The sequence below is a fragment of the Balaenoptera borealis genome, assembly GCF_965194805.1.
Source record: "Balaenoptera borealis genome assembly, chromosome: 20".
Lineage (NCBI taxonomy): Eukaryota > Metazoa > Chordata > Mammalia > Artiodactyla > Balaenopteridae > Balaenoptera > Balaenoptera borealis.
The window spans coordinates 43,423,926-43,450,862 of NC_138879.1; the positions used below are offsets into that span (position 1 = coordinate 43,423,926).

Sequence of the window (26,937 nt, forward strand, 5' to 3'; positions counted from 1 at the left end):
TTTCCAAACAAAGAACTTCTCCTTGGTGTCCCAGAAGCCAGGCCCTGGGCCAGAAGTTTCCTGCTCTGGCTCCGAATGTCTCCCCTCCTTTCACGGGGCTGTCTGCAGATAGGGAAGCCTGCTTGTGACACATCTGGGGCGAAGGGGAGGAGCAGGAGAGGGGCAGACACATGAAAGGACCCAGAAAACAGAAGAGCCCTAAAAATAGCCTTCCCTCTATGAGTGGGGAGTAATCCAAGATCCCAGGAGCTGCCCAGTGCTGTGACCTTAATAACAGGCCAGAGTTTTCTCATGAGAAAAGGGACTCAGGGGCAGAGGGTGGAGGGACAGAGAGGCTGCAAGGCTCCTGGACTGAGCAGGGCAGAAAAGCGGATCTAAGTGACAGCTCTGCCAGAGCGAAACTCCTCCAGACGTGGCTAGGGAAAGGCTCCTGGTAGAGGAACTAAGCGTGGACAGAGGGTTTCCTGGCAATAATGTGCACTGTCTCAACTTTTCTTTGGCAGGAAGAGAAGAAAATGGAAAGAGGGCACTCGGGAGCCATGACCCCAGTTTCAGGGCTCACAGCTGAACCCAAGTGAAGAAGCCCCTTTTTGCCTACTGCCCTCAGCCGAAGGGACAAGCCCTGCATCTTACTGAGGAGGTTGAGGGGCGTCAAGGGGCGGGAGAGGACATCCCGAAAACTCTCCATCCATTCGCGCTGCTCCTTCTCGCTGGGGCAGGTGAAGATGAACCTCCGCTGCGGGGTGACGATGGTGATGCCGGCTTTCCAGCGATTCCCTCGGATGCCCTTAGGCAGGTCTTCATACACCTGGTACCCCTGCTCATCGCTCCCGAGAAATACCTGGCCCTGCTCAAAGGCGTCCTGAAAATAGAAGACACATGTCGTCAGAGGCCACACCTGGGGCTGAGGGCCACCTGCAGGCCCGATAGCCCCCCAGGCCCATTTTAGTAAGAGGTGTGTGTGTTGGGTGGGGCTTCTGCTGGGGATTTCGGCTAGATGGGACCCAGAATTTAAAAGGCTCAAACCATAAAAGACATCACACACGGCATCTGTTTAAATGATACTTCATATTTACAGAGAGTTAACTCTGCACCATGAATTCAAGTACTTCACATGTAGTAACTCATGTGATAATCCTCACGGCAACCTCTGAGGAAGGCAGTGTTATGAAGCCTATTTTCTGGGGGAGGAAACTGAGGCACGGAATGCTGACTGCTCTGCCCAGAGCGCACCCCTACAGGTGGCAGGGCTGGAACCGGAGCCCAGACAGCCGAGTTCTAGAGCCCTCACTCCCAACTGACACTCCACAGCCTCCGGTTGGAACAGAGTCCTGCCGGGAAATACCTGTCTTAGCTACTGACACATCGGCAGCATTTTGGACACACGTAAAGGACTTCCTGAAGGTGAGGGAGAGCACAGCTTCACGCACAAGACTGACTTAGAGACAAGTTATGATGGAGGTGTGCCTCTGGCTGGGTCTCTCCAGCCCTGTCGCTTCCCCATGGTCCCCGACCAGCACTGACCCCACCTCTGCCTGCGGGTGCACAGCGGTGGGGCCGGCAGTGGCTCTTACCAGCGGGTTCTTGTAATAGAGCAGCCTCCGCTCCTGGGGATCCAGGGCAAACCACCTTTTCTTGAAAGGCTCTCTCTGCTGCAAAAGAGGGAACCTCGTACCAGGCTCGGCCAGGCCGGGGGTGGGGGACAGAGGTCAGAGGGCCAGCCTGGGCCAGGCCGAGGGAGCCAGCGGGTCCCAGCCCCGCAGTCGCACACCCCAGCGCCCCTCCCCAGGCCTAGAGCTCTGCAGGCTCCGCCCCCCCCGCCCCATCCCTCCCCCACCCATCCCACCCCCTCCCCCAGCCCCAGCTTCGCCCTGCTGCCTCCAGGTGCTGCCTGCATGGGTTGGAAGAAGCATTTTCCCCCTTTCTCAGGCTGTGGACAAGAAGTCTCAGAAAAAGGAAGCTGGGAAATCAGAAGTGGCCACTGCTCGGCGCTTCTGAAAGCGCTGGCCTTGGCCAAATTCTATCCTAGGTCAGGGGAAGGAAAGCCCCTGGCCAGAACCACGGGGAGGGCGGTGCCACCAGCTGGTGAAGGAAGAGAACCTGCAACCCTTTTACAAGTTTTCCAGCTGCCTGAGGCTTTCTTTACCCTGATTGCCTAACACCTTTCACTGTCATCTTAACAAGCATCCTGTCAGCATATTACATCTTAAAAACAAAAACAAAAACAAAAAAAACCGCACTGGAATGCTGTAGCTTTGGGGTTCTTTTTTAGGGAGCTCCTCTACTTTTCCCTTCCTTTTCCCTTTCCCTCCTCCCTTCCCTGCTTCCGCCCGTCACAAGCCCCCACTATCTCCACCTTCTGACTTTGAGCCTCGCCCCACCAGCATGCATCTGGGCACCCAAGCATGGGTATATATAGGTGTGTTCTCTCAGACTGATCACTAGTCCCTGCGTCACTTGAACGGTCCTGGTAGGGCCCCAGCACAGAGCACACAAGCGTTCTGGAAAGTCAAAAGCTGTCCCCCAAGGAGTCCCTTTTCAGCTATGCTTTCCCAAGAGTAGGATCAGTTAGATGGTGTTAAGAGGACAGAAGCCGATGGTGATGTTGATAAAGCGGGAGGATGCCCAATTACAGGGAGAAGCACCTGCAGTGATGCTGGACCACACTCCAGCCACCCGGTCTCCACTTGGTCCTCCACCCCCGGAACTCACAAACATCCATTTACTTCCCCTTCCTCCTTCCTCTCTGCCCCTGCTTCCCCATTTTCCCACCTCCCAAATTCTGCCCTACTGCCCACTGGGACAGGGGCCACGAAAGTCTCCCCGGGAGTGGAGGATATACCTTTGGACCAGTCTTTTCCATGAAGCCTTGCTTAAGGTAGTTCCTGGTGATGAGGGGCACGAGCTGGGGGAAGAAAGACACACACTGACACCCCTGCCTCACACCCAGGAGCCCGAGGTTCCCCACCGAACTTGGCTCCCCAAAAAAGGGGAAGTTTGGAATGGGGAAGGATGTGTACGCATGGTTCAGGGGGTTATATTTGGTATGGATGCAACATTGACATTTCAACAGAGCCAGATAACAGCACCCCAGATGTCTGCAGAGCTCACCAGCACAGCCAAGTCTTGGTTTCAAGACTTAGTTGAAGGATTCCTTCAGCAACTCCAGAAGGAGGACACAGGCAAGGCGCTGAGGAGACCCTCCTGGTGTCAGGGGGGCATATTCTGAGGATCTACTGTGTGTCAGGCTCTGCGCGTCATTCTCAACCACACTGTGAGGTGGATATTATCATCTTCGTTGTGTATATGAACAAACCAGGCCTCAGAGAAGTGGTTGTGGATTTTCTCAAAGACATGTCATTGGTAGGATGAAGAGCTTTCACATCTAGAGGCGATGGACACCATACAGACACTAGTGGTGGCCCTACCGCTATTCTATGATGCTAAAGTATAAACGTGGCAGAACCCTCTGATCAGGCCCTTGGCCAAGACCTGGTCATCGGTGGGGATTCTGACCCAGGGCCATAGGAGGTGATGGCAGGGTGGGCAAGTAGAGAAAGCTCTGGACTAGGAGTCAAGAGACCTGAGTTCTAGCTCCAGGTCTGACCTCAACCAGCTGTGTTACCTTGGTAAGACCTTATGCCTCTCTGGGCCTATTTCCCGCTATGTAATAAGGATACTGCCTATGTGATCTGCAGGATCCCTTCCAACTTGCCATCCTATGCTCAGAGGAGCTTCCAGGGATTGATGCTGGCCTCCTATGCTCCAGGGCGTCAAACTGGCAAGTCTAGAGTTTCAAGTGACAGCCCAGGTTTCTGAGAACACAGGGGTTCTCCAGAGCCTGAGCCCAGGGCAGGGACAAAGGGGACATGACATCTGGGAATAGGAATGGAAAGTCTGAAAGGGAGAAAGTCGTGAGCTCAAAACGAAAATATAAAGGACAACACTCCCCTTTCCCTAAAATGCATTCTGTAGGCTTTAATTCCTTCATTTGGAGAGAAGACAAGTCCTGACAGCTCAGTCGTCTGAACTGGAGCCAGAGCAGGGGGAGTCTAGGCCTCGGGAAGCCAATGGAAGAAGAAGGAAAAGCACGTGGATGGGGTTCTACTCACTGTACCTTAGACACCTGGCTCACTGGACTGACGGCAGCCTTGGAGGCAGGGATTGTCCCCATGGTGACAGATGAGTAAACTGGGGCTCAGAGAGGTGAGGGGACTTGTCCTACATAACACATCAGCTTCTCTGACTTTGAGTCCATGCGTTTTCTTATCACAGGACCACAACCCCACTTGGGCTCCCCAGGTTTCTGGCATCTGGATCCCTGAGCTTGAGTCAGGCCTGGGTGGTTGCCCAGAACCTCACGTCATACATAGACATGGGGGGAAGAAAGATGGGGAGAGAGGTGGGCGGGGAGGAAACTGGGGGTGGATAAGGGGTAACGATGGTGGATGAGGGAGGTAAGAGGGCATTGAGGATGTTGGTCAAAGACCAGTTTCCTCCGCAGGGGTCAGCAGAGTTGGAGAGCTGGCCCAGAAAACTGAGGCTAGGCATCTGCACTTTGTTCTCCATCCTCTCCAGCTAGCAGTCAGCACCCCCAGCGCCCCGCCCACGGAAGCGGGCAGTCACCAGCTCCTGGTGCTGACTCTGCAGACCGGGAGGGCCCTGAGCCGGGTCTGGCTGGAACTGCTCCTAAAGAATTGCCATCTCAGTGCATCACTGGGTCTGGAATGGACCCCTGTTCCAGACACTTTGCTCCCTGCAAACTTGGACATTACGGAGCACTTAGACTTTCAAGGAGGGTCTAACAGTTGGGATTAAGAAAGTCCCAAGACTGGGGCTTCCCCAGTGGTCCAGTGGTAAAGAATCTGCCTGCCAATGCAGGGGACCTAGGTTCGATCCCTGGTGGGGGAACTAAGATCTCACATGCCGCAAAGCAGCTAAGTCCGCAGGCCACAACTACTGAGCTCGTGCGCCTCAACGAGAGAGCCCATGTGCCGCAAACTACAGAGCCCATGCGCCCTGGAACCCACGCGCCACAACTAGAGAGAAAACCCGCACGCCACAACTAGAGAGAAGCCTGTGCGCCACAAAAAAGAGCCCACGCACCGCACCGAAACCATCCCGCATGCCTCAACGCAGATCCCGAGTGCTGCAACAAAGACCCGACGCAGCAAAAAGAAAGAAAGAAAGAAAATAAATAAATAAAGAAAATAAATAAAATAAATAAATATTAAAAGGAAAAAGAAAGTCCCAGGACTAACACGGTCTCTCCACCCCTATCTCTTACAAAATCCTCCTAGAGCAGGCCTAAGACAGGGACCAGAATACAGCACCTCAGGGTTGGAAGGGACCCTGAAGATGACCCAGACCAAGCACCATCTTACAGATGTGGGAACAGATGCACAGAGAGGTGACTCAACCTGCAGTGGCTACACAGCAAGTTAGCAGCAGAACATCCACAAGAGCCTAGGCCTCCTGGCTCAGGGCAGTATCCTCCAGCCCACTATACAGCTTCCCCAGCCAAGCCTGAGAGATGTAGATGGATGCTCCAGACATCTAAGGACAATCAGATGAAGTTCTCAGGCTCCCCATTACCTAGGCCATGAAAGGCAGACTGTTCCTATAAGAATGATAATGGGAAAGATCCCACTACCTTCCTTATACCAGAATATGAAAGGGCAAAGGGGGAAATGTTCGAATGTGAAGAACACCTTCGGTTATGCACTTGACCTTCCTGGGACTCAGTTTCTCATCAGTGAAATGGGAATAATCACACTCATCTAACTGCTGGCTGCAAGGGATTACTAGATAAAAGGGATTACAAGATAAAATGGGCTCAAAAGCACTTTATAAGCAGTATGTGAGGGACCATTCATGCATTTTAGTGGGAGAAGGGGTGAGAAAGAGATGCCCAAATCCTGAGCCCCTTGACACTGTGGGTGGTAGCCATGCATCCCGAAGGGGAGAGCCACTTTTTGGAGGCTGCCTTGCCAGGGGTGAGGCCATAACCCCCAGACTCCCCAGGAGAAAGCTTTTGGTTTCCCACTGAGGTCCCCAACCCCAAATCTCAAAGTCTTTCCTGCAAACAAACTGAGGCTGGCCTCTGAGTGTCTTCGAGGTCAGCAGACAAGAAGCAAAGGAGATGGCAGAGAGGAGATGTGGAAGTTGGGGTCCACATTTAGCTCACCTCAGGCTCCGGGAGCTCAGGAAAGGCCATTTTTAGGTATTGGAGACGGACTGCACGGAGAGCATTGAACCAGTCCACTATCTCCTGCAGAGAAAAATACAAAGGACAGATGGACAGCCAATGAGACAGAGTAGTGGGGCAGCTGAGGCTGGAGGCAAGAAGCCAGCTGGATCTTCAGGTCTGGGCACATGCACGCACCCCCAGTCCCACTCAGGGGCCTGTGGGCTGACCACAGGCATCTGGGAGGACAGGGCCAGAGCCCAGGGGCATCACCTGAGCAAGTGGGAAGCCACTGACAGGGAGATCCCCAGAGCCATGGGAAAGGACCAAGGCGAACCACATAGGAGTTATGCAATGGCCTAGGGCAGTGCTTGGCACTTTCTAATGTGTGTATGAATCACCTGAGGACCTCATTAAAATGCAGATTTGGATTCAGTGGGTTTGGGGTGGGGCCTGAGATTCTGCATTCCTAATGAGCTCTCAGATGATGTGACGCTGGTCATTGGGACACACTTTGAGAAGCAAGCGTCCTTCGATGTCAAAGACTGGCTTTCAGGTGGGGGCAGGTGCACCTGGGGATGCTCCTCCAATGCGAATGCTCATCACCCGGAGGGCAACTTAGGCTAAAGCTGGCTTGGACCTTCTGTGTCCCTCTGGGAGAACGCCTCCCTCGGCAGTGTCCACCATCGTCTCTCACTTTATCCAGCTGGCTCTGCCTCTGCTCTGCCACTCTCCTTTCAGTTCTCCTTTTGGCAGCCAGAGTCATTTTCGAATTGCAAATCTAACTGAGTCTAGCTTAGAGTCCTCTCCGCTACCCTCAGGAAGAGAGTCTAAGTTCTTTGCCCTCTGAGCTCCTTCCATACAAAACCATTGCAATCCCTCCCCCATCCCAACACATGCTATTACCTCTTCCTGAAACACTCTGCCTCACCCACCTCTCCGCCCTCACCCCCGACACACCTTTCACCTAGAACATTCTACTCATCCTGAGGGTGAGTTTAGATGTAATAGATTTCTGCTCCACCCAAGCCCTGATTCTATGAGAACTGCCCCACCCATTCTCAGCCACACACCACCCACCCACAGCTGCAGCCACGCTTGCGGCTATGATCCTACCCACTCTTGACCACAGCAACTGGACAAGGGCTGCACAAATGCAGAGGCTGGACAGGGCTTATCAGATTCTTTCTCCCAGGAATTTGGAATTGGGGAGCTAGCTGAAAGAGCTGCTGTGCTGCACTTAGATGTAATACGGTGATTGAGAAATTCATTTGAATTTGGTTTCAAAGGTATGAAACATCATTACCCTTTCTCTCTTGCAGGTCAAATTTGCTGGCCCCGTATTCCTGAGTTCAGAGCTCTCCTGTCCTGGGTGTTAAGAAACTTCTAGAGGCTCAGGCACTAAGGGAACGGGACCATCCCATGAAAGACCCGCCTAGGCCTCCACTTTGGAAGGGCTCTTTGGTCACAAACTGGTGGCTCTGGGGCAAAATCCAACCTGCATACAGGTTTGTTAGGCTCCTGAAGTTCTGTCTGTTTCAATCCTCTATACAGGCTTTCCTGTTTGCCACAGCCTTAAGGCTGTCCACTTTACTTTTCAATTGCCCACCTGGCTCCTGTGGGCATGAGTTTGAGTATCCCCCCCCCCCCAATTTATGCCCATCTAAGGGAGAAGCTGGGGCATCAAGGGAAGGAGGAGACTGGCCAGAACCAGGTTGCCAGATGCTCTATAACTGGGTCAGTGGTAGGGAGCCAGGTACCGTAATTGTCTGAGACCTTGGGCACTGCAGCAAAAGTCCTCGTAGCAGTCGCGCGGGTAGAGGGGTAGCCACTGGTATCCAGCCAGTCTGGACATGGGACTACAGCAGTGAGCCCAGTGTGGACTGAGAACCAGGGATCTCCTCCATGTCTCCCCCACTGCACAAGTCCCAAGATTCTGGTAAAGCCAAGGGAGGGAGCCGAGAAAGATGACTGATAATAGATTTCTTGGCAATTTGGGGAATGAGATCGTTGAATTTAGAGAAACAAACAAGTGAGACATTACTCGAACTCTTGGTTTTATAGAACAATGTGTTCCTGTTAGAGTGTATTCTCTCTCTCTCTCTCTCTCTCTCTCTTAAACACACACACACACACACACACACACACACACACACACACACCACAGTTCCTGATTCTAATCTCTCAGGAGGCCAAGCCATACTACTGGCCCTTGAAATAAACACTCCTGTATCTTTCCCATTCATGTCCTGTTTAAGCTGGTTTGAGTGTTCTCCTTTTCAGCATATTCACACAATTCTTAAATAGATGCTCCTTCCTCTGGAAAGCCTTTTTGACTGCCCCCTTCCAGCCCACCCACCCCCCAGACTAGGCTACTTATATGTCGCCTGTGTGTCCCTAGCACAGCCTCCAGCCCATCCTCACACAGCATCATCAGTGCCTATTTCCCCATCTGCCTCCCTCCCGAGACTCTGAGATCCCAGAACCCCACTCATGGCTCTGTCCCATTCACTACACACCCCAGGGCTGCACACATTGTGGGGAGGAGCGCGGTAAGGATTTGCCGAAAGAGTGAATTCATGAATGCATAAATGATACAGATGTGAAATGACTCACAAGAGTTTGTCTTCTTCTGCAGCTGCCACAATCACGAACAAATTACAGTAGCAACTAATGTTTACAGTGCACTTCACCGTAATGAGATGCTTTCACGTTCATGGTTCATGGTCACTCAACTCTCAAAACCCCTCTGGGAGGTGGACGTTATCAACCATAAACAAGCAGACTTAGGAAGGGAAGGAACCTGCCCTAGTAACACAGCTGGGAGTGGCAGAACCAGGGCCCCAGCTTCTGACTCCAAACCCAGCTCTTCGGACCACGCCAGGAAGTCAGCCCAGCATGTGGAGGGGGCATGAAGCCTGCTGGGAAGGTGATCCACGGTCACCATCCCAGCGCTAGGGCCTTATGGGAAGATCTAGTCCCTGTATCTGGTTCCTGGCTCCTGCTGCCAAGGGTCCCCCCTCCAGCAGAGGCACTTGGGGAGGTGAAATGGGTGCAGGGCTCAGGAACCATTGGCTACGTGACTTTGAGCAAATTATTTAACGTGCCCATGCCTCTGTAACACGGGGATAAAACATTTCCAGGGTTGATCTGAAGATTAAGAAATGATGTATAGTGACCGCCAAGAAGAGCACCTGGCACAGAATTAAAAAGAAACTCACAAAATGTCAGCCCCCACCTTTGCCCCCGCCTCATCTCGACTTAGCATCTCTGACCCTTGCCTGGTCACATGACCCTGCTCATCTGGACCCAGCTTATTCTCTTGAACCTGTACTATTGGCCTGCTCTCCTCTGATGGAGTTGATTTCCTGGACCTTTAAGTGGTGCTTTTCCCAAACTTCAGTGTGCATAAGAATCACCTGGGGATCCTGTGAAAATGCAGCTTCTAATTCAGTAGGTCCTGGGTGGGCCCAAGACTCTAGTTCTAAGAAGCTCGCAGGTGATGGCTAATGCTGTTGGCGCCGGACCGAATGCTGAGAAGCAAGGCCGTGGAGTGCACCGCTGTCCAAGCTTCGATCCATTCCTCCTCCCATATTTGGAATCTCCGGCCCCACCTGATTTGCCATCCCTGGGCATAGTCCCTTCTGCTAAGTGGATGCCCCTTGACGGCTGTGCACCATCCAGACACACCCCTGGTACCCACCAGGTTCCTCTCCCTGATCTCGCTCTGCTTTACTTGTACCTCTGTCTCCAACTAGAGAGTGACAGTAGGGAATTCCCTGGCAGTCCAGTGGTTAGGACTTGGTGCTTTCACTGCCGTGGGCCCTGGTTGGGGAACTAAGATCCCACAAGCCACGTGGTGTGGCCCAAAAAAAAAAAAAAAGTGACAATAGGTTAAGGTGAACAGCAGCAGCAGATCTCAGCAGGCTGCTGTGCAAGGGGGTCGGCGAGCTGGGGCTGCCGGGTCCTGGGGTGCCGAGCTGGAGGCTGGTATGGCAACGCTATCCTCTCACCTTCCCACTCTCGTGATACACAAACAGGTTCCTGACGTGGCCCTCTCTTCGGTAGGTGATCTGCAGCCCATGGGGGTTCCCTATCTTCTCTGTCTGGAAGGTGGCATTCAAGTCCTTGATGCTGATGACAGCTTTGGGCCCTTTACCCTAAAAGAGAGGAAGCAGATACTTAAGATGCTGACAGTCAGCAGGGTGACTTCTCATCACGTTCCCCAGGGAGACTTAACTGCAAACAGATGACCCGTATGGAACTCTGCATGGGTTTTTTTTTTTTTTTTTTTTAATTATTTATTTATTTATTTATTTATTTATGGCTGTGTTGGGTCTTTGTTTCTGTGCAAGGGCTTTCTCTAGTTGCGGCAAGCGGGGGCCACTCTTCATCGCGGTGCGCGGGCCTCTCACTATCGCGGCCTCTCTTGTTGCGGAGCACAGGCTCCAGACGTGCAGGCTCAGTAGTTGTGGCTCACGGGCCCAGCTGCTCCGCGGCATGTGGGATCTTCCCAGACCAGGGCGCGAACCCGTGTCTCCTGCATTGGCAGGCAGATTCTCAACCACTGCGCCACCAGGGAAGCCCCTCTGCATGGGTTTTAAATGTTCTTGCTCTAATATCAAGATGTACAGATATCTTACCGTTGTCCTGTGTTCAGCCATCCCACCATTCCTGCTTAATCAGATTGGCCTCTCTGAGCTGAAAGGGGGCTTGGAAAGACCTTAACTTAGAACTTTGCAAAATTTTTAGCCATAGAACTTTTTCTGAAACGAATCATCAGGAATTCCCTGGAGGTCCAGTGGTTAAGACTTGGTGCTTCCACTGCAAGGGGCACGGGTTTGATCCCTGGCTGGGGAACTAAGATCCCGCATGCCGTGTAGCCAAAAAAAAAAAAGAATTTGAAACAAATATCCGTGGAAGGCAAACAAATAAAATAGATAAAACAAACAGATAAAAGCAGGGGTGGGGGCCTCAGGGCATGCCCTCCCACCCTCCCACCCTCCACTCTGTTCTCAGGGTCTGAACACAATTCGAGCACTCACTGATGCTAAGAAGGCAAAGGGAAAACAAGTGCTTCCTTTCATAACTGATAAGAGAAAAATGATACCAACACTCTAGTCCCATAATAGCTGTTACCCACATGCAGCTATTAAAATTAAAACTAGGGGCTTCCCTGGTGGCGCAGTGGTTAAGAATCCGCCTGCTAATGCAGGGGACACGGGTTCGAGCCCTGGTCTGGGAAGAGCCCACATGCCGCGGAACAACTAAGCCCGTGCGCCACAACTACTGAGCCTGCGCTCTAGAGCCTGTGGGCCACAAATACCAAGCCTGAGTGCCACAACTACTGAAGCCCGCGCGCCTAGAGCCCGTGCTCCGCAACAAGAGAAGCCACCGCAATGAGAAGCCCGCGCACCGCAACGAAGAGTAGCCCCCGCTCGCCGCAACTAGAGAAAGCCTGTGCGCAGCAACGAAGACCCAGTGCAGCCAAAAATAAATAAATAAATATTAAAAAAAAATTAAAACTAAATAAAATTAAGACTTTAGTTCCCTAGTCACACGTAGTCCCATTTCAAGTGCTCAGCGGCCACCTGTGGCTAGTGGCTAGGGTATTGCACAGTGCAAACATAGAAAATTTCCATCACTGAAGAAAGTTCTAGTGGACAGTCTTCTCTAGAGGGAAATTTGGTCATATTTACTAAAACATTGAGTGTTTTGCTTTGACCCACAATTTCACATCTAAGAATCTATCCGAGGAAGTAACTGCATTACTATGCAAACATGTATGTCAAAAGATGTTTACTGCCATGTTGCTTATAACAGTAAAAAAAAAAAAGAAGAAATTATTTAAATGTCCATCAATGATAATGGGTTAAATAAATAAATCATGGCATATCCACACAATAAAATATCACAGAATTTTTTAAAGGAAAATTTAAATCAATATCACTAATATGAAACAATGTCCATGACATCCATGTGTGAGAAATACCAAGTCCCAGAACTGGATGTATAGTAGGAACCTATTAATGCAAAAATTATACACACATATATATGCATATACTATATGTATATAGTATATATATAATGTACATAAACTATATGTATATACTATATGTTTATTTGCACATACATAAGAAGTATGGACAGATTTATACCAACACTCTTCACAATGGTTTTCTTGAAAGATTACTGCATGACTTTCCTTTTAAAATATTTACTATGAAAAATACTAAAAATACAAAAAAAGTGTATTTAATTTTGTCAATATTGTTCCCAAAAAGGAAATTTGTTTAAAAAATACGACATTACTAATAAAGCCAAAATCCCTTTAATTACTACTTACCCTGTCCTTTTCCCCTCCTCCACTCCCCACAGTCAATCACTGTCATGAGTTTGATGTTCATCTTTCTAGTTCACTTTTTACACTTTTATACACACATACACATACCCACGAACAATACATAGTGTTGTTTTATGTGGCTTTAATTTACATAAATGGTATCACATTATATGGATCATTCTACATCTTGCTTTTGTCACTCAACGTTTTATCTCTGTCCATGCTGAGATATACCAATCTACTTGGCTCTTGTAAATGACTACACCAAAAGTTATCAGTCTATGTTCCTGTTGACAGATACTGAGATTGTTTCTGATTTTTTTGCTGCTGTCAGCTGTATCCCTGGTATACCTCCGTGAGAGTGTCTCTAGGTCATGATTAGGAATGGAATTGCTAGCTCACAAGTGTGTACATCTTTGACTTACTGAAAACTGCCAAATTATTTTGCTAATGGCTCTCCACAGTGGTTGCACCAATGTACATACCGGAAGTAAATTTCCATCAATAACATAGAAGAGTTCCCCTTTCCCCATATCCTCACCAACACTCAACGCTGCCAGTTTTTTCACATTTTTGCCAATATGATGGGTTTGAAATGGAATCTCATTGTTAATTTTTCTTATTCAACTTAATTGAGGTATAATTTATAAGCAATAAATGGAACTCACTTTAAGAGTACAGTTTTTTGACAAGCGTATATACCCATGTAACCACCACCACAATCAAGATCTAGAACATCACTATTACCCTAAAAGAGTTCCTCTTGCTCCTTTGCATCAATCCCCACCCCACCCCAATCCCAGTCACTTATCTGCTTTCTATTGGTATAGTTTTGTCTGTTCTGAAATTGCATATAAATGGAATTATACAGTACATACTCCTGTATAAGTCTTCTTTGGCTCAGAATAATATTTTTTAGATTGATCCACATTGTTGCATTCATTAGTAGCTTGTCCCTTTTTATTGCTGGGTAATATTCCATTCTATGGATATATTACAATTTTTTAATTCGTTCATTTGTGGATGAACATTTGGGTACCTTCCAGGTTTTGGCTATTACAAATAAAACTTCTGTGAACAAGATTTGTGGACAAATTTTGTTGTGGACATATGTTTTTGTAAATACCTAGGAGTGGAAAAGCTGGGTTATGTGGTTAAGTGTACATTCAACTTTATTAGAAATTGCCAAATTGTTTTCCAAAGAGGTTGTATCATTTTATGTCCCACCAGCAATGAGAGTTCCAGTTTCTCCATACCCTTGTCAACACTTGGTGTTGTCAACCTTTTTAATTTTAGCCGTTCTGGTGGATACATAGTGTAACTCATTGTGATTTTAATTTTCATTTCCTTGACTGCCAGAGAGATTGGGCTTCTTTTCCTGTATTTATCAGGCATTTTGGTTTCCTTTTCTGTGAACTACCAAACCATTTCCTTTGCCTCTTCTGCCAATGGATTGTTTTTTCTTCTTGATTTTTAGGGTTTTAAAAAAATGTGACCTGGGTATTAATATTTTGCTATGTTGAAATATCTTCTGAGTTTTGCTTTCTTTAAACTTCACTTTTTTGTATTACCCAAACTTTTCACATAAAAATGAGTTACCTTTATAATTTAAAACTTTTCCATTTGGGTCAAGAAATAAAAAAAGAACAAAGGCAACTTGTTCTATTTTTAGACTGCTTTAGACTGAACAGGCTTAGGACTGAGAAACAGATCAACTTTTTCCAACCAAGGATGAGACTCACATCCTAACTCACAACAGCTACTGGGGTTCAGTGGCTGCTCCTAACTCTGTAGCAGCACTTTTTCTTCCTGCCTTTTGTACCTGAAATATTTTTCAGTGATTTAAACTGAAGACTGAGAAGAAATCCCTACTCTCTCTTGGAGGGTTAATACTCTTCATCCCCCATCATTTTTCATCTGGCCCCAGACTGAGGCCACACTGGATAGATCTTCTGGCATTGCTCTGGTCCATCCAGGAAAGCAACAGGGGACATAAATAGTAATTTCTGCATGTAGGAAATGGAGTAAGATGAAAGTGCTCAGAGCTTGTCCTTCTCTTACTTTCTTGGCCATTCCTTCACATTCTCTTTGCTGGAAACTTCTTATCTTTCCTCTAAATATTGGAATATCCCAGGGCTCAGTGTGATAGATAATCTCCAAAGATGGCCCTCTCCAATTCCTTCCCTCCTAGTTTGCACATGCCACTCTACCCATAAAGAGGTGGAATCTATATCCCCTCCTCTTGAATTGGAGCTGGTTGCATGACTTGCTTTGACCAACAGAAGGCAGTTCCTGGCCTAACCTTTGAGAGGCCTGGCAGCATTCTCATTTGCTCGGGGAAAGCCGGCCGCCATGCTGTAACAAAGCTTGAGCTGGACTCCTGAATGAGGAACAATCACAGAGAGAGAAGGCACAAGGAGGATGCCAAAGCACCTGACATGTGAGTGAAGGCTTCCTGGGTCTCCTAGCGCAGCCCAACCACCCCCCTGATGCCACATGGAGTACACTGGAGCAGTCACTGCCTGCTCAAATTCCTGACCCACAGGATTGTGAGACACGATAGACTGATGTCTTGAGCCACTAAGTTTTAGGGTGGTGTGTCACTCAGCAACAAATAACTAAAATACTCAGTCCTCCGACATCTTTTCTCATCCACCCCCACCCCCTGCTTAGGTGACCCCAGCCAGTCCGGTTGCTAAACCAGTTTACATGCTGATGACTCCAGCTCCAAACTCTCCCCAAATCGCTAGACTCAGAACTTCTGAGAACTTCTTTCTCAGTCTCTACTTGTATGACTAATAAGCATCTCAAACGGGAAAGGAACTCTTGATCATCCCCGTAGGGAGCTAAGTCTTTGCCATCTCAGCAAATGACAAATCTAGACTTCTAGTTGCGTAAGGCAAAAATCTGGGAATCACTCCTGCTTCTGCTGACTTTCACACTCCGTGTCCAATCCTTCAGTAGATCACATTGGCTCTATTTCCAAAATACATGTAGAATCTGACCACTTCTAACCAGCTCCATCACCATTATCCTGATCTAACCCATTATTCCTCCCTTGGATTATTGCAATAGCTTCCTAACTGGCTTCTCTGCTTCCACCCTCGCCTCCCCACTGCTCCATTCTCGCCCCGGTAGCAGCCAGAGTGCCCCTTTCCAAGAGTTTTAGTCAAAGCAGATCACTTCTGTGCTCAAAACCCTCCTGTGGCTTCCCAATAGCAGAGTAAAATCCAAACGCCTAAATGTTTCGTAAAAATATTCTGTGATAAACCATAGTGGAAAAGAATATTAAAAAAAGAATGTAAATGTTTTGTAAATCATATATCCAATAAGGGTCTTGTGTATAGAATATATAAAGAACTATTACGGGCTTCCCTGGTGGCGCAGTGGTTAAGAACCTGCCTGCCAATTCAGGGGACACGGGTTCGAGCCTTGGTCAGGGAAGATGCCACATGCTGCGGAGCAACTAAGCCCGTGCGCCTATGAGCCACAATTACTGAAGCCCGTGTGCCTAGAGCCCGTGCTCTGCAACAAGAGAAGCCACCGCAATGAGAAGCCCGCGCACCGCAACAAAGAGTAGCCCCCGCTCACCGCAACTACAGAAAGCCCGTGTGCAGCAACGAAGACCCAACGCAGCCAAAAACAAATAAATAAATAAACAAAAATTAAAAAGAAAAAAGACCACATATTGTATGATTCCATTTGTATGAAATGTCCAGAATATGCAAATCTATAGAGTTAGAAAGTAGATTAGTGGTTGCCTAGGGCTGGGGGAGGGGAGTGGAGTGGAGAACTAGAGCTAACACATGTGGGGTTTCTTTTTAGGGTAATGAAAATGTTCTAAAATTGACTGTGGTGATAGTTGCACAACTCCATGAATATACTGAAAGCTATTACTTACACACTTCAAATGGGTGAATCCAATGGTGTGTGAATTTATATTTCAATAAAGCTGTTTCCAAAGAAAAATCCCAAGTCTTCCTATGGCCTCTGAAGTCTTCCACTATGTGAGCTCATCTCTCTCCATTTTTTTCTTGCTCACTCTGCACCAAGCACTCTGGCCTCCTTCATGTCCTCTAGACTCATCAAATACATTCCCAGCTCAAGCCAGGGCTACGGCTCATGGTTGGGCAGTTTGTGCACTGAACAAAAAGCCCCCGGCTGAAGGTACAAGTGAGAACTGCCATCCAGGCTTCTGCTTGCCTAGACAGGGACCAGGGCTGCACCCTCTCAGAGGGGTCATCTTTTCTAATCAGCACACATGACCATGTTCAGGGCTTCTGTACATACTGTTCCCTCTACTTCAACCCTTCGCCCACAAATCCACATAACTCACATTTATTCAGTTCTCTGCTCAAATGTCATCAGAGAGGCCTCCCCTGACCACCTGTGGTAGCACTTCCCTCTACCCCACGCTCTAACTCTTCACCCTCCTTTATTTTACTTCATATAACTTATTGCCACTGGATAGATTACGTATTGATGTATGTTTTGGTTACACCTGTCTCCATCCACTAGAATGGAAGCCACAGGAGAACAGGAACTTCGTTTAGTTTATTGCTGTATCCCCAGTTCCTGGAATAAGGTCTAGAATAGTAGGTGCTCAATAAATATTTCTTAAGTACATACATAAATGAAGTAAAAATCAAGTGATCATCAAAGGCTTAATCATGGACCAGTCTGAGCCCATTCTAGGTGAAGAGAAGGTGTGGTTTTTAGCAGACTGGATGGATTGTATCACAAGGAAAAGTAGCAGCGTGTGGTACCTAAGTCTCAGTGGCTGAGCTCATACATGAGACCAGGCACTATTGATCAAAATGGACACCTGGGACTTCCCTGGTGGCTCCGTGGATAAGAATCCGCCTGCCAATGCAGGGGACACGGGTTCGAGCCCTGGTCTGGGAAGACCACACATGCCGCGGAGCAACTAAGCCCATGCACCGCAACTACTGAGCCTGCACTCTACAGCCCACAAGCCACAACTACTGAAGCCCACGTGCCACAGTTACTGAAGCCCACGCATCTAGAGCCCGTGCTCCGCCACAAGAGAAGCCACCACAATGAGAAGCCCGCGCACCACAACCAAGTGTAGCCCCCCTTCACCGCAACTAGAGAAAGCCCGCGTGCAGCAATGAAGACCCAACGCAGCCAAAAATTAAAAAAATAAATAAAAATGTAGACCTGAGTGGGGTGAGAGCCAGCGCTCGGGGAGGAGTAAGACAAGACTTACCTCTTCTTTAGTGTAGTACTTCAGGAGGCCTTCTCTTGCCAGGAGGACAAACCTCCTTCTCAGGAACTGTGCGTTGTCCCTTCCTCGCTTCCATAGGAACCCTTCTCGGTTACCTTCCACCAAGGATGAGAAAGAGTGAACACTCACAGCTTCAAGACAAACAAGCAACTCATGAACCCCATACCACATGGTCTCAGGGGTGGAATGAACCTCCCACCCGCTGCTAAAATGTCTAGGATCTAATTTAGCTATTTCAGCTGCAGGACATGGGGGTCCTGTCTGGGGCCAAATTTGCAATGTTGTATGATTTCAGTTGGGCTCCCCTCAACTTTCTTCCTTGGCTGTATCCTAAGAAGACATAGTATACTCTTAAGTGGGCTAAATCCTAAGAAACTGGATTGATTCTGAAGGAGGCCCAACTTCACATTGACATCAGCCTAATGAAACTCTCCAGAGTTTGGGAATAATGAGTGACCTCTGGGCTCCTGCTGGTAGATGAACACTCTGTGCTCCTGGCCACTAGGAGAGCTAAGCACTGGCGGCCTCTGGTCCTCAAAGAGCAGTTTTGTATACTTTGCTCTCTGGGTCAGTGTCAGCTTGGACTCAGAGCAGCAGGGCAGAAACTGCCACAGGTTCAGGGCCACCGATGAGGTTGTGCCCTGCACAAAGGCGGGAAGGGAGGTGAAATCCAGTCCGTGCACCTTCCCAAGGCTTGTGCCACACCAGGGGCTACATTAGCCAGAAGCAGGGTGTCTATTTCTTCCTGGTCTGCCCGGTGGGTGAGTCTTTTTGCAATTTATACTGAAGACTTTATACACCTTGTGGCCCTGCAAGGACCTGAGACGGATGTGTTTCTCGGCCACTCAGACCATAAAACCCCACCAGCCGATGTGTTGCTATTTCAGAGACAGAGGAACCCACACCTTGGCCTCTGTGGCCAGAGCAAGGGTGGCAGGTGTATCTCTGCTGACCTTGTTCCTAATACTCAGGCACTTTGTTTTCTAGAACTCATCAGAACTAGCCCTCAAAAGATGATGAAAATAACTTTACCTGGGGGTGAGATTGTTTTCCCCTCAGCCGTAAACTCCTGTCTCTCATACTTTGCTCGAATCCATTGTTCCTTTAAGACCCTAAAAAGAGAGAATGTTTAGTCAGCTGTGTCTGATGCATCCTCTTCCCATGGCAACTTTCTGAGACCCCGCAGCTGAGGATGGGAACATCACAGCAGCTGCCTGGTTGCCTGCTCAGGCTAGCCAGGGATTCTCTGCCTGTGTACTATTAACATTTGGGACCGGGTAATTCTTAGTGGTGGGGGGATGTCTCGTGCTTTGTAGGATGTTTAGCAGTATCTCTGCTAATCCTCCACCCCCTCGATGCCAGTGGCACCCCCTCCCCAGTTGTGACACCCCAAAATGTCTTCAGACATTGCCAGTGTCTCCCCAGGGGGAAATATCTCCCCCAGTGGGCTATATGCACACCACTATACTATTCCAACCTCAGCCTCAGCCCTCTAGGTCAATGAGACAGATAACAGCTCCCCTGGACCATCTACTCTGCCATATCCCACTGCGTGTTCATGAGCTTAAGCCAGGAGAGTCCAAGAGCCTCTTCCTGTGGCCCACCCATGAGATCTGAGCATGCTACACTGGACAGAGCAGTGGTCCTAGGGTCTGACCACCTGGGACCTGGTCTCATTCTACCATTTATCCACTGTGTGACCAAGGGCAAGTTACTTAACTCCTCTGAACTTGGGGAGTATGCCAATAATATGATACCTACCTACCCCCGAGGGTTGTTGAGAGGTTTAAATGCATACAAAGTGGCTTGTACTGTGCAGAGCACATAGTAGGTGCTTAGGTGGGGCCTAAGCAGCTGCTTTGGAGCAACACTGAGCTCAGGTGGGACAGCTCAGGTGGGACTCTGTAGAAAGTATAATAGCTGAAACACATTTGTTCTGCTAAAATACCGGCGGCTTCTTAATCAAGTTAGTCATCACCTGTAGGCTATGAGACCATCAAGTCAAAGGGACAGATCCTAAAGAAAATGCCCCATTTCACAGCTGTGGAAACTGAGTCCCAGAGGGGGCAAGTGACAACCCAAGCTATGAAGGTGGAGAGGGGCTTTCATCAGGTCTGTGTGTTCTCCATGACAGTACCAAATGTTTTCCTGGCTCCACCTGCTGGGCATGTCTGTAGAAGAGACCACCACACAGGAGATGGGGTAGTGGTGGGAGGGGTGGGACCAGGAAATCACCCACTCACATGCAGTCGCTGGCCTTGGGGATATAGTAGAAAGCAGGGACTCTGGCTTCATACTTGGCCTTCACTCGGAGGTTTCCGTTGTGGGTCATAAACTGCAAGACAACAGCAACTTGGGGTAATGTTAGAACTTGAAAAAACGTGAAATGAAACCATGGTCTACCCTGAAGGCCACTGTTCTCACTGGCTCCTGGGCTGAGTCAGGAGACACTCCTCCCAGAGTCTGACACATTTCCCCTCCTCCCCGCCACACCACCCAGCTTGGTCATCTGTGCTGCTGGGAAGCCCCAACCTGGAGCAATGAGGTGCTGTAACAACCATGCTTCATACAGGCAGAGCACTTTACAGCTCTCCTCCATTAGTTCATTCGATCCGCTCAACCATTGTAATATTACCATCCCCGTTTTAGAGGTGAGGACACTGAGGCTCAGAGAGGTTAGGTGACTTACCCAAGGTGACAGAGCTAGTCAGTGGAGAGCTGGGATTTGAACCCAGACCTGTCTAACTCCATAGCTCATGTTCTTTCTCCCACCCCCTCCACAGATGGCCAGGACCACCAGCAGCAGTCCCTGCAAGTCCGCAGGAGATAGATGGAGCTGGAGGATGGAAGAAGTTCAGTGCTCGCCCCATAGAGTATGTAGGTCAGGAAGATCACTGGGGGCCTTTGGCACCCAAGAGACCCAGAGGCAGATGTGCCAGGAGTGGCCCTGGCCAACAGCACTCAGTAACAGCAGTGGCATATCTGGGGTGAGGGCATGTGTGGAACAAACATCAGGTTTTTAATCCACATCCCTTGGGCAGTGTGAACCCTATTCTCCCCTTCTCCAGTGGCCACTTGGCTGTGTCGCAGGATTTGCATGGGCTTTGGATCTCAACAGAGCAGGGTTCGTATCCCAGCTGTGCCATTTATTCACTGAGTGACGCTTGGGCAATACTTAAGCCCCTGAGCTTCAGGGATCTCACCCGCGAAGATGAAGAAGATACAACATGGGAGTGATGAGGCACAAAGAAACGACCCTCAGGTTTAGGTGCTGGTTTCCAGTCTTTCTCCTGCACTAGAATGTAAGCTCCACGTGAGCAGAGACTTTATCTTGTTCACTGCTCTCTCCTATACCCAGCATCTGTAGGCTTACAGTAACGTGTGGAATGAATGAGTAAAGTATCTAGCCCAGTGGTCTAGCACAGTGCATGGCACAGATGGGTATTCAGTAAACATGGGTCTGCTTCCCCAGTAGTCCTCGAAATCCTCAGCTAGCCAGCCCAGTTTAGTACTGCCTGCTCTCTGAAGGTTTTCTGGCCAGAATGGTGTTATCTGGGCTGCAGGTGTCCTCCATCTCTGCAGGTCAGGAGAGAAAAGTGGTCCCCTCCATGGCTAGGGGGACTGCAGGAGGACTATGAACCATGAATCAGGATACTTCTGTTCTAGTCCAGGATTTCAGCTACTGAGAACAGCAGCTGTTAACTGACTATTTACTTTGTACCTGCCTTGAGCCTGCATTTAATCCTTACAGCAGCCCTATGAAGGGGTAGTGGTATCTTTATAATACAGATGTGGAAAAGGTTCACAACTAGCGTTAAATAGCAGGCTCAGGGCCTCATAGCTAGTAAGTAAGCAAGTAATGGAGCTAGGATTTGAACTCAGGGCCTCGTCTAAGGCAAGTCTAATTGGCTCCTTATTGCCCCTCTCTTGGCCTCAGCTTCCTTCCTTGTAGAATGGGAGCGCCCTGACCACTGCCTCCACCCCAGGTCTGCTGTTCCAATGCTCTCCACCTGTGCCCCTTGCTACCTCCACAATACTGTCGTCCCAGAAGTCAAGTCTCACAGATTTCACTTTGCTGATGTCTGGGAAGTTGCGGTGGACTCCGGAGCAGTTCAGACAGATGAAGATGCCCAGCTTGTAAGAGGCCCAGTCGGGATCTGCGGGGCAAGAGGACAGGAGGGGAGCTGGGTGAAGAAACCAGGGTTGGGCAGGGGGCGCCGGGAGAGGCAGGGCTTGGCAGTTAGCCTGGGGAGGTGTCCAGCTCAGCCCATGCCTTCTCTCTTAGCCTCCCCGCCTTGGATGAACAAAGATCAGCATGAAAGCCTCTGGTCAGCCCACTGGCCCTGGCGCGGCGGCGGCCAGGATGAAGATCTTGTAAGGAGTCCCGAGGATGGGGGCGAGAGGCTGAGGCGGGCGCGATGTGGAAGTGTCAGGACTCTGAGGAACCTGGAGGAGAGCGCGGAGGGAGGGACCGGCACCGAGGCGCCTGGCTGGGGAGCTGCGGGTGGGGAAGTCGGAGTCAGGGACGCTCGGGGTCCACAGGGTCGGAGTGCTGTGGAGCAGGAACGTGGGAGGACCCCGGGGACGTCCGGGGCGGGTGGGGAAGGGGCACTGGACCATCAGGGCAGAACTGGGTCCGGGGTCTGGGATCCCTGGTGTGTAGGATGTGTGGATCCGAGGGTGTGGGAAGTGGCTGGGTCCGGAATGAAGACGTCAAGGACCGTGGTCCGGGTGGGTAGGGTGTCTGGCAGGGGAGGTGAGTAGAATGGTCAGGGCACCCGGGGCCGGGATATAGGGTCGAGGTCCAGAGTGGGGAGAACAGGCGCCCCGGCCGGGTTCGAGTGGGAGCGGTACCGGCCGAGGAGAGGGCTGCCGGGGGCCCGGGCCCTAAGGTGATATAAGGGCCACGCGCGGATCCAGCGGGAGTCCTGGACTGGCCCGGACCTGAAGGGAGGGGAGGGGGCCGGCGGGCCGGGGGCCGGTCCCACGTTCCGGACTGCTCGCGCCGCCGCGCCCTTACCCGCCGCCCCGCAGTCGGCGCAGTGCGCGTTGCCAGTGCCCGCCGCCTGCAGCAGCTCCAGCAGCCGCTTCTTGTTGCGCTCGCGGTCGCCCATGGCCGGCCCCGCGGGCTCAGCAGGGCTCAGTCCGGCCGCCCCCCGGCCTCCGGCCGCCCATGGCCAGCGCCTTCGCCCGCAGGTGGAGTGGGACGCAAACCCGGCGCCTCCAGCCCGCCCGCGCCGCCAGTCCCGCCCCCCAGGACTTTAAGCCCCGCCCCTCCTGGACTTTCTGTCCCGCCCCCGGCGCGTCCAGCTCGCGGCCTGCGTTCCTCTCTAAGGCGCACGCCCGCCCGGCAGGGATGCAGCGCAGGGCTTGGAGTCGGTCACCCCGGACCGAGGTCAAATCCTGGCCCGCCACTGGCCAGCGTTGTGACTGTGGACAACCTGGTCAACCTCTCTGGGCCTCAGTTTACACCCCTGTAAAAGAGGAATAAGGGCATATGTCCTTGACAAATTAAAAAGGATCTAACTTCTGTTAAAGCGTTCTCCTGATGTATTATAGATCCTACATCTACTCAGAGACTTAGAGACATTCAAATGCCACCTCCTCAGGAAGCCCTCCTTGATACCTAGCCTGGAGTAATCTCTCCAGCTTCTGGTGTTGCTAGAATACCAACCGTTATAGGATCCATTTCTCCCTTTGGCCCTGAGCATTTTCTACCGATCTTGCATTACAGTTATTTATATATTTATGTTAATTCCTCCTCCACTCCCAACACACACACATGCGCACACTAGATACTTTGATGTCAGAAGATTTACTTCTGTATCCCACACAGCTCCTAGAAAGAGTACCTGCACATTTTTAGAAGTCTAATAAATAGTCGCATGACTGTGTTCCCCAGGAAGTGTGGCTTCATCAATAGGGACACCGCTGGGCATTTCTATCTGTGAAGTTCCATCACCGTGAGGTGTGGGCAGGGCTTAGGTGGTCTTGAATCTGGGCATTTCCTGAATTTCCCCCTCCCCCATGTCTGTCCCTCTTTGACACCATCCTCAGTGACCCACAGACTCCTGGTAAGGCACACACTGTGCACACTTGCCATTCCCTCTGTAGGCAAATATCTGTCATATGCATAAGGCTTAATGCACATCATCTTAGGTTTCCATTCTGGTGGGTTTTAGCTGATCTGCCAGCATCCCCAATTCAACACACATGCATATACACATGCGAACACATAGGGCAGCATGGTATAATGGAATGAATTCAGGAATCCAGACTTTGAATCTTGGCTTCATCACTGACCAGCTGTGTGGCCTTGGGCAAGTTCCTTCACTTCTCTGAGCCTTGGACACCTCATCTGTAAAACGAGGGTCAAGAGATCACCTAATAGGGTCATTGAGATGAGCCAGTACATGGCACACAAAGCCCTCAAAACACAGTGGCTCCCTTGCTTCCCCTGCTCCTCTGGTCAGCTCATGGGATCATCCGTTGGAATGCTCTGTGTCATTTCCCATCTTCCCCAGGGTGGAGGAGGTCAAGCCTCCAGGCCCTGGGGGAAGGGGACATTACCAAGAGTAAGCAGCCAGGAGGGTCTTGACTGTGGGGGTGAGGCCTAGCCTAGGAACCTCTCCAGAGGGACCAGGGAGAGAGCCTGGAGACGGGTCAGAGGGCATGGGGTTGTTTACCAAACAGGCCGAAAGATGATTCATTTCCGCTGCTTTAGATGAAAAAAGGGACAGAAATAAATCTCCCAGGAGAAATCTGGGAAAGGCAACCTAAGGTATGAAGGCAAGGCGAGGGGGGAAGTGGGGGACGAAGAGGGGACAGGCAAAGGACATCATTTCTCCGCTGCCAGGGCAGAACAGTGATGTTGGGGAGCTTCTTGGGTGCCTTTGCCCCGCTGAGCTGCTCTCTTTGCACCTTGAGATTCTGCGTCCCCTCCCTGGAGGTCCCACAAAAGCTAACCCAAGGGAAAATATATCATCTCCTTCAAGGTGAGAAGCAAGAGATTGAGAGGTTCCTTTAGTTTCTTCTCTTCCCATCCTTATTTCTGGAAGTTTCCATTTAATTCTTTTCAAGGGACTTCCCTGGCAGTGTGGTGGTTAAAACTCTGCACTTCCACTGCAGAGGGCGCAGGTTCGATCCCTGGTTGGAGAACTATGATCCAACATGCCGCGGTGTGGCCAAAAAAATAAATAACTGAAACTAAAAACAAAACAAACAAACAAACAAAAAACACCAGAATCTCAAGCCTCAAGGTTTGCCAAAAACAAGCAAAAGAAACAAAAACAAACAAAAAGTGGTACTGTTAAACTTTGTTGGTGATGGGTTTCTTTCTTTTTTTTTAAATTTATTTATTATTTAATTTTTGGCTGCGTTGGGTCTTCGTTGTTGCATGCGGGCTTTCTCTAGTTGCCGCGAGCCGGAGCACCTCTTCGTTGCAGTGCGCGGGCTTCTCATTGCGGTGGCTTCTCTTGTTGCCGAGCACGGGCTCTAGGCACGCGGGCTTCAGTAGTTGCGGCACGTGGGCTCAGTAGTTGTGGTGCACGGGCTTAGTTGCTCCGTGGCATGTGGGATCTTCCTGGACCCGGGCTCGAACCTGTGGCTCCTGCATTGGCAGGGGGATTCTTAACCACTGAGTTACCAGGGAAGTCCCCATGGTGATGGGTTTCTTTCATTCCTTCTTTCTTTCTTTGGGGAGAGGGGAGAGAGAGAGGGATAATGCTAACTAACAAGTATTGAGTGTTTTTACAGAGACTTTCACACCATTTGATCACACTTGAGTTCCATGACAGCCCTCTGAGAGCAGCCTGTTATCCTCATGGAGGATGAGAGGTTAAGGTCCCCAAAGTCATAGCCAAGCAAAGGTGGGAACAGGGGCCTACATCCAGGTCTCCTATTGTGGTGTCTGGCAAACCCCACAGGACAAGGCTGCTCTCCCTTTAGTCCTCCTCCCATAACTGGATTTTTTTTTCACTTTTAAAAACATTGTGGCAAAATCTCTATAACATAAAATCGGCCATTTAGGGACTTCCCTGGGAGCTCAGTGGTTAAGAATCCGCCTGCCAATGCAGGGGTCACGGGTTCAAGCCCAGGTCCGGGAAGATCCCCCATGCCGCGGAGCAACTAAGCCCGAGTGCCACAACTACTGAGCCTGCATTCCAGAGCCCTCGAGCCACAACTACTGAAGCCCGCGTGCCTAGAGCCCGTGCTCTGCAACAAGTGAAGCCACTGCAATGAGAAGCCCGCGCACAACAACGAAGACCCAACGCAGCCAAAAAATAAATAAATAAATAAATTTTAAAATTAAAAAAATAAATAAATAAAATTGGCCATTCTAACCATTTTAAAGTGCACAATTCAGTGGCATTCGTTACATTCAGAATGCTGTGCAACCATCATCACTATTTATTTCCAAACCTTTTTCATTGCCACAAAGAGAGACTCTGTAGCCCCCTCGTGGGGACTGGACATGATCAAAGTCTAGCTCAGCTCTGTATTTGGGAACCAGAAGCTGCTTCTAAGGGAAGAACTCTGTGCCAAAGGATGTCTTGACCCAGCGGACACCGAGTACTGGGATCGGGCAGAGGCAGCCTCCCTCGTGGGCTCAGTCCATACAGCAGCTGCTGGGGTGAGGGGGCAGTCGGGCCCTGGGACAGAGTGTCCTCTGTAAATAGAGCTCCCAGGATCCCTCAGAGCACAAACATCAGCCCTGCTCCCGGGGTCACTGTCTCTGTCGAGTTGAGCCCAGCCACAGCAGGACTAGAAGAAAACCTTCAACCACATTCCCAGCTCTGGACTGGGCTCAAGATCCCCACAGAATAGACCACAACCCCTTGGAAATTTTAAATAATTACGTTTATTAGTTACAGAATTTTAAAAACTATTATTATAGGAAATTTGGAAAATACAGTAAAGAAGAAAGAAAACACCACCCACAGTTATGGCTACCATTTATTCAGGGATTGCTGTATGTCAGGCCCCTTATGGACATTATTCCATTTGCTCTTCAATAAAACCCTGAGGTGTAGATTATTTTTATGCCCATTTTACAGATGAGGCAACTGAGGCCCCGAGAGAGAATCTAAGTGAATTTGTCCACAGTTACACAACTGAGATGATACATACTGGATGATACAGAGTACTGGAGCTGGGATT

General features: G+C 49.8%; 1 protein-coding gene across 9 annotated transcripts in view; it reads right to left on the minus strand.

Moving 5' to 3' along the window:
• ADAP2 (ArfGAP with dual PH domains 2) overlaps window positions 1–26,937 on the minus strand; it is a gene marked incomplete at its 5' end in the record, with an annotated part of 68,199 nt that overhangs the window by 33,545 nt on the left and 7,717 nt on the right. For 2 of the 9 annotated variants that reach the window (XM_082370917.1, XM_082370916.1), the window contains 9 exons: window positions 634–862; window positions 1,575–1,652; window positions 2,843–2,905; window positions 6,188–6,271; window positions 10,201–10,347; window positions 17,761–17,873; window positions 18,811–18,890; window positions 20,022–20,113; window positions 21,805–21,935. In XM_082370917.1, the coding sequence (XP_082227043.1) occupies window positions 634–862; window positions 1,575–1,652; window positions 2,843–2,905; window positions 6,188–6,271; window positions 10,201–10,347; window positions 17,761–17,873; window positions 18,811–18,890; window positions 20,022–20,113; window positions 21,805–21,935 (1,017 nt within the window). Of the gene's footprint in view, window positions 1–633; window positions 863–1,574; window positions 1,653–2,842; window positions 2,906–6,187; window positions 6,272–10,200; window positions 10,348–17,760; window positions 17,874–18,810; window positions 18,891–20,021; window positions 20,131–21,804; window positions 21,936–22,798; window positions 23,052–26,937 lie in introns of those variants that run through there. The other 7 variants (XM_082370920.1, XM_082370919.1, XM_082370921.1 and 4 more) reach the window with 7 other exon arrangements.